Consider the following 8272-nt stretch of genomic DNA (forward strand, 5'->3'; position numbering starts at 1 on the left):
AGATCCTTGGTAATCCTGACTGTGAAATGACAATAAGGGAGGTCATGAAGTCATAACTTCAACAAGCATCAACTAACCTCGACACCTTCAGACAGATTTGACATTACAGATGGTCATAGGCCAGCTCCTTGTGACTTTTTCCACTGGATTTTCAAGTTTTCCATTGGCACATTTTACATTATATGATTCACAAAGTTATGGAAACCTTTTTCTGCCTCAGTTAAAAATAAAAAGACAATTGTGAGATAAAGATTAAAGTAAGAATTAAATCTGTAAGAAACAAAGTTGCAATTTTGAGATGTAAATTTGCAATTACGAGAAATAAAGTTTCTCTAAATTGTGAGATAAAACTTTTGCAAATGTGAAAAGTCATGATTATACATAAAAAGTCACAACTGTAAGAAATAAAGTCGGAATTGTTCAGAACTAAATAACAATTGTGAGATGTGAAGTTGCGATTACAAGAGAGTCGCAATTAGAAAATATAAATTTGTAATTATGAGAAATAATTGCAATTGTAAGGTACAAAATCACAATCGTAAGTCACAATTGTGAGATTTTGAGTATAAAGTCAAAATTATAAGAAATATTGTAAATAATATTATTTATTTAATAATTTTTTACTGCAAGTCAGAAATGGGCTTTCATACAAAATTGTGAGCATTACAGTAAAAGCTTGAAAGAGACAAGTTTACATATTTCTTTTCATTTTAATATATTTTTCTTTTCTTTTTTTTTCTTCCCAGAGATCAACTTCGAATTCTTTGGAAACAAACTCCAGTACAGATTATCGCCTGCTGTGTGATTTCTGAGAGTTTGTGTTTATGAAGTCTCCCAGGTTGTTGTTAACAGACCACAGTACGGTGCCAGATTAGGGCCCAATATGGGAAACGGTGATGACGTTTGCAGTTAGGAGAAAAAGGTGTGAATTCCAGGTCATTGTCTGTGGCAATGTCTCGTGTCAGTGGGTTTACTGTCTGTTTATAATGGTCTTGCTTTTATAACCTCATATGCAAATTTGTTGTTAACTTTGGTCATAAAATGTAAATATACATGGATCAGGTTAGGAGGGACTTGCATGAGCTGACTGGCAGGAGTTTAATCTTAAAGCTTAATCTCCATGGCCATAAGGCTTTATGACATGACCGGAATGGACTAGTAACAGGGGATGCGGATGGCACCAGGGCAAAGATTAATCAGCGGCACATTATTTAAAGGCCAGCATAAGACAAAGTCCCTTAGTTGACTCCGTTTCAGTCACAGAATGAGGCGGCTTTCTTGGAGCTTCGTGAAACCCCTAATCATCATCAGCACACCATTGGCATTGCTACCGCTGCCACTGGTCATCAAAACAAAGGTTAGACATGCTTGAACACGTATGTGACAATCACATGAGACTTTCTCTATATGTTCAGCTCTGAGTGAGGATAATGTAATGAAGTAAGAAATGAAACAAAGCTTGTCTTTTCTTATTATATTACATTGCATGTTTTCTGAAATACTTTTGCACATCCTTTTTGCCTTTGAAATGTCTTTAAAAATAACTTTGTCTTTTTCTCTCACTTCACTTTCAAACAAAAGCTATTTTTTACAAAAAGGCATTTGATAGACATTTGTCTGTTTATCTTCTGAATGGATATAAACACTGATTTCATGTCCACTAGGAAGCAGAATGTGCGTACATCCTGATATTAATGGCTGTGTACTGGATGACGGAGGTCTTGCCTCTGTCTGTGACGGCACTTCTGCCCGCGCTGCTTTTCCCTCTTTTTGGGCTCATGAAGTCCTCCCAGGTACACTTTCCTGAGCCAGTTGCTTTACTCTTGGAAAACAATCTCATGGAAACCTGACTGCAATATTTCTGGACTACTAATGTGGATAACAACTGCAAACACAAGATGTCATTGACCGGCCATTTTTCTTTAGGTTGCATCTGTATATTTCAAAGACTTCCACTTGTTGCTTCTTGGGATCATCTGTCTAGCAACAGCCATTGAGAAATGGGGTCTTCACCAGAGAATTGCCCTCAGATTGGTGACTGCGCTTGGAGTCAACCCTGGCATGTAAGACTTTTATTTTATTTAGATATGTGGTATGTTGTGATGATTTATAGAAGGATCCGATGCAAACACAGCTTGTTTACTGTGAAATGTGTTTCACAGGTTGATGATGGGGTTCATGGTTGGCTGTGCTTTCCTCTCCATGTGGTTGAGCAACACCTCAACTGTGGCAATGGTAATGCCAATTGTGGAGGCAGTGATCCAGCAGGTTTTGAATGCAAGTGAAGAAGCCAACAAAGACCACAAGGGGGCGTTAAGTGGCATCTCCAACCCTGCTCTACAGCTTGAAGGTAAGCTGGTGTAGCATTCATTTAACTTGAGTAATAAATGGTAATTTTATCTGTTAACATCCTAGTTACAAGGGCAACATTTGACATTAAACATCTGTTTTCAGATATTGAGGCCCAGTGTGACCAGTCTGAGAAGAGGAAAAGGTAAACATGTATAAAATTATCAAAAAACAACAACAAAACAGAAAATTTATTTTAAGACTGAATGAGATTTTGTTTTGGCTCTCTTATAGCATTGAAGCAGGTATTACGGAGCCAGTTCAGACAGCTCCTGAAGAACCAGAAACTGTTAAGGTCAGTAAAGCACACACTCTGACATTAAAACTCGCAAACACAAAATCCTTCTCCTTACCTTAATATAAAATGGTATTTCTCAATATTTTAGGCACCAACTCCACCGTATAGTGAGAAGTACAGGACCCGTGAAGATCACATGATGTGCAAAGGATTGTCACTTTGCATTGCCTACTCTTCATCAATTGGGGGGCTGACCACATTATCAGGAACATCCACAAACCTCATCTTTGCTGAATACATCTATCAGTGAGTCCAGTACTTACCTTTAAACTGATGTGTGCAACTTTATTAGTATTAATGTATATTGGTCCCATTATTTCTACAATATTATCTGATTTGGTCAGTCTATCAATCTAGTCCAATTTTATGACCTTCCTCAGGTACTACCCAGAATGCACCATCATTAATTTTGGAAACTGGTTCGTGCTTTGTCTTCCCATCTGCATAATTATGCTGATTTTGTCATGGATATTCCTGCATTGGATGTTCCTTGGTTCCAAGTGAGTGATCGTAATGTCTTCTATTCAATAAGTCGTTCCCTGACCCCCCTCTGTCCCTCATTTTTACTGTTTATTTCAAGATTTCATTTAAATTCATCATTTCAAATCACGCTGCCATTTGCATTTTTCCCACCTCACCACTTCAGCTTCATCTACTGTACGTGTCTTCAATCTTCTTCATCCTGCTCTGAGTCTCACTCACAGCCTCCCGATCTCATCGCTCTAGGATAATCATGTTTCATTGGGCAGATTTTTTCATCTCACAACTGCTGAGATTTTCTTCTTAGAATCACTCACAGAACATGGACGCATGGCGTCACGACAGAGATGTGATTGTTTGCATGTGTAGTTTAAATGGATTTTTTTTTGTCATATACAGAGATTTCAGTCAATTCATCTACTCATCGATGTATGCATGTATGCATTGAAATGGCAGTGAATGAACCAAACAATAAAAGTATATCCGCTTCTCCATTCATCCCTAGCTTTCGTGCCAGTCTGTGCTCCAGACAGCGATCAGAAAGGGAAAAAAACACTGCCAAACTGCTTCGGGATCAGTACAACTCACTGGGGCCCATAAGGTTGGAACTCTTCTTTTAAATTTTTTTTTTTAAAAGGTTCTTAAAAGTGTAAAATTTACTTATTTTTTCACAAATATATAAAATGTCCAATACAATACATCCCCATGTATTGCTCAATGGCATGTTTTTGGGGTAGTTTTTTAATTGTTAATGTGCGTTATGCATTATGTGTTAACATGTCAGAGTGTGCCATTTTGGCAAGTCTTGAAGGATTCCGAGACCTGATTATGTCTTTATTTTTTTTATTATTATAAAGTTATTTCTTCTTAAAGGGGTCCTATTATGCTTTTTCGTTTTTTTTCAACTTTAGTTAGTGTGTAATGTTGCAGTTTGAGCATAAAAAAGATTTGCAAGGTTACAAAGCTCAAAAGTCCAGACAAAAGAGAGATATTTTATTTAACAGAATCAAGAACAGACTGCCAGACTGGGGATAGAGGTGCTGTGATAATGTAAAATACATGAAAAAGAATGTTTTTGAACAAGCAAGCATGAAAACATAGTACACCCCAAAAACAAAATCAAGACTTCGTAAAAGGGCATAATAGGACCCCTTTAAAACTGGAATACACCACACAACTTTTAATACACTAGGCATCATGCAGTTGCTACCTTTAAAATTGGTTCATTGAAAAATTGGGCATTATTCCCTAAATGAGTGTGGATTGTGCAGAAACACGAACCTCGTAGTTAGGAGACGCATGACAAATGAAAACAATACGTGTTTTAAAATTGGCTCAAAATATCAAACATGTTTGATGGATTTCTCAGAAATCTGTCAACTCTGACTGTTCAAAATCTGCAGACTGATGCTCTGACTAGCATTGACTCCTCCAGAATGCAAATCAGGGCAAATGTTGTCATGTTTAGAACAATGAAATGCTTGAATTGCTGACCATTTCTCTATTTCTCTTCTGATCCAGCTCCCAGGAGATTATCACCTTGATCATCTTTATTCTGATGGCAATATTATGGTTTACGAGAAACCCAGGTTTCATGCCAGGCTGGTCATCACTGTTCTCTGAGTGAGTGTATTCATATTTTTCATCTGTACTGTAGATGAACAGAAAACTACTGCGCTTCAGAAGTCATCATAATCTTCAATACTTGTCTTTAGACTTCTTATTTATCCTTTGTATGTTGTTATTTCTTCAGTCAACCAGGTTACGCTACGGATGCCACTGTAGCGCTGTTGCTGGGTTTAATGTTCTTCATCATCCCTGCACACAAACTAAACGCAGATCACTATGGTACGGCTTACTCATTTCCTTTGTGCATGTGTGAAAACCTTAAAATGATTAGAGGCTCACTGTTAGCAGCTTTGTTTCTGATTGACATTGTCGATCCCTGTGACAGAGGCCTTGATAACGTGGAAGGACTTCCAGGCCTGTATGCCATGGGAGATCAGTCTGCTCGTGGGTGGCGGTTTTGCTTTGGCTGAAGGAACAAAGGTAGGATCATGATTTAATGGAAACTCAACTATATCTGTAAGAGAAAAAAGAGAAATGAATGTAAAAGTGCAAGACCGCATTAATAGATGAATCAATTGCTGGTCCTTTTTACAGACCTGGATTCTATTAAACAGGCCAGTCTAATTCACTGTTGGCTTTGGACAGACTTGGACAGCTCAATTGCTACCTTTACTCATAATTTTAAAACATTAATTTCCTTGTAGAAGAAATAAATGAAAAGACAGATCACATCAAAGCCTCATAACAGCGTGCAGCCCATTATCGTTGTGAGGAGAACAACAATTTTACTGTGTCACTCTGTCTGCTTTGACGTTCCATTTAAGCTAATTACATGCCTCCATTATAAGACTGGCACTGAAGCACGTCGTTTCAGCATAACGGCTCCTTCATGTCAGTCGCAAAAACTGGAAACAAGAGCGTCTACGTCTTAATATTCTCCTGGTGTAGGTGGGCTAGGGTGGGGTCTTATCATCAAGGCTCCAGCGCTGTTTCGATACAGACACCCAAATGTCATGGCAAGTCCAGTCTTTAAAATGTTCAAAGCAGAAAGGGTGACTACTGTGCTGCATTCTCCATATGCAATATCAGGCTGTCTGGATGCCATATCTTGACAAACAGCTAAATTACGAATCCATACTCTGTTGACAAGCATACAAAGAGATGTTGGTACATTACATTTATCGAAGTTCATGAATATCTTGGTTGGACACTTTCACTCACCTTTCAAAGATAATCTGACAATTTTCCTTTATTTTTCATCCGACAGATTTCTGGTTTATCGTCTTGGGTTGCTGAATTGCTGACTCCCTTGGGAAGCCTTCCTCCTTTAGCTACTGTCACCATTGCCTGCCTTATTGTTACCTCTATCACAGAAGTGGCCAGCAATGCTGCCACAACCACAATCTTTATGCCAATACTGGCCCCCTTGGTACGTGTTATTTCAATATATGTAAAATATAATGAATGTTACTTTCATGTCACTTTTTTTGGGCTATTCTCATCACAAATGATTTTTGTCAGGCTGAGGCAATTGGAGTCAACCCTCTGTACATGCTGGTTCCCTCGGCCCTGTGTGTGTCCTTTTCGTTCCTGCTTCCGGTTTCTAATCCTCCTAATGCCATTGTCTTCACATACGGTCATCTTACAAGCATGGACATGGTGAGTCCCAAGGATTTTGTTCTTGTATTTTGCATTGTAGATTTCATAATGTATCAAAGGTAAATACTTGTATACAGTAACTAAGCTTTGAATGGTTTCCTTGTCACTATAGGTAAAGGCAGGGCTGGGCGTAAACGTTATAGGCATTCTTACAGTCATATTAGCCCTCACAACATGGGCAACACCTCTGCTTAACCTGGACACCTACCCAGACTGGGCACCAGTGGTAAACAGCACTGGAGTATGACCATCAATGTGAAAATCATAGAATTGTGGACAGTTTAGTTATAAAGTTACATGGGATCCCTCACAGTTGGCTGAATTGTTGACAGGGCAACTTCCACAATCCAAATGGTTTACTTGTTTGGATCACTTGGACAAGAATGTATAACCAGCTTGCCTTAAGATATACAACAGACTGAATGCTTTGGGTTCCAGGAGATGTTCAGTTTGAACGTCATTGTTTATATATTTTTGTATTATAAGTAGTTTTATTAACCTTTGTGATCATTGTGTCAAATTTGTAATTCCTTTTGCCATTTATTCTTTTGAGGGGTTCAAAGAGAATAGTAAACGCTGTTTAAAACAGGATGCTTTGGTGAACAATGTATGTGCACAATTAAACAGTGCAATGTTTATACAAAATGTATTATATTAAAAATATTTCTTAAACTCTAAGAAGAATTTGCGTGACAGGGTTAGTCCCGTCGGTTAACATAGCACTTAATGTTATATATGATTGTATATTTTTGTTATACTCTAGCATGTACATATATACAGATAAGTGAACTGTATAAGTAGAATGTTGAAATTACAGTACATTGTGAACAAAGGAAGGAGTAAAGGAGTAAATAACAGACAAAATCTCATGTTCAACTTTAGACACTGACTTATCACAGTTATAAAAGTTACTAAAAGTTACTATCAAAAAAGTGGCCATTTTTAGCTTTTGCTCCTGTTGAGTTTTAAGGGCATCAGTCAGAGTATTCAATAGTTTTGTTGTTTTTTAGTTCAGATGACAAAGACATATTTTGTTTTATTGTTTGTTTCAATACTATTTTCAAATTCACCTCACAGAATACTGCACTTTGAATGGAAACTCAGCGTTGATTTTGGTTAACATCTATTGTTCATATGTGCTCCTTGTGAGATGTTTCTTGTTACGACTAAAACTGAGACAGTTACTTTTTGTCTGTGTGTTCTTTGAGAATTATATGTCAATATGAGTCCATGTGGACACAACACAAAGCCAAGTCAGTCTGGAGTGGACATGTGCTTCACTGTTTTTGCAAGAAAAAACAACATTTAAATAATATACAACCAGAACCATTCATAGTCATCATGTTCTAGCGGGACTTCATACTGATTTGAAAAACAATGCTCTGTAAAATTGGATGTTTTGAGTGGATTGTCTCATCTCTAATTACTGAATCCCAAAATTAAATGTTTTGACAAATCTAGTCAGGGTGGCAGCCTTCTCAAAGAGATTCAAGAGGCAGATTAGCTTTGATGAAATGAGGTTACAGAGAAAAACTGTCATCTATTTATGTATATCTGCAGTGGAGGCTGTTTGAAGATAAGTAATGCACATTCACAGAAAACAGCTCTGAAAGTATCTATCTTAATAAAATAATGTCTTCTCATTTTCATTAGGGAGGGAGAACTGTAAAATAATAAAAACATATAAGACTTTAGAACTAATGTAAAACAAAAGAGGAAGCACTAATGTGCCATCGAAATGGGCTTGGGCTAATATTTGTTCTCAAAGTGAGGCAGTGATGAGAACTAATTCTGTAAACCACCCACATTATCACAATTTATGCTTGGATCCTGCAGCCATTGTAATTCAAGGTCACTGTTGTTCAGTAATGTCTGCTTTAACGACAGCCTGTATGAAGGGTCTAATATGATTATGTA

The 8272-nt window shown here is 37.5% G+C and overlaps 1 protein-coding gene across 1 annotated transcript; it reads left to right on the top strand.

The window, feature by feature from the left end:
* The first annotated feature begins 746 nt into the window (after nt 1-746).
* slc13a1 (solute carrier family 13 member 1) lies at nt 747-7538 on the top strand. The gene is made up of 15 exons (XM_079858517.1): nt 747-1357; nt 1665-1793; nt 1927-2063; nt 2163-2350; nt 2455-2494; nt 2584-2644; nt 2736-2893; nt 3028-3147; nt 3633-3728; nt 4649-4750; nt 4881-4975; nt 5082-5176; nt 5964-6125; nt 6218-6355; nt 6468-7538. Exons 1-15 carry the CDS (start codon nt 1265-1267, stop codon nt 6600-6602), a joined length of 1749 nt encoding a protein of 582 aa, XP_079714643.1. The 5' UTR covers nt 747-1264; the 3' UTR covers nt 6603-7538.
* Nucleotides 7539-8272: the final 734 nt, after the last annotated feature.

The sequence above is a fragment of the Squalius cephalus genome (assembly GCF_949319135.1).
Source record: "Squalius cephalus genome assembly, chromosome: 23".
Taxonomy (NCBI): Eukaryota; Metazoa; Chordata; class Actinopteri; order Cypriniformes; family Leuciscidae; genus Squalius; species Squalius cephalus.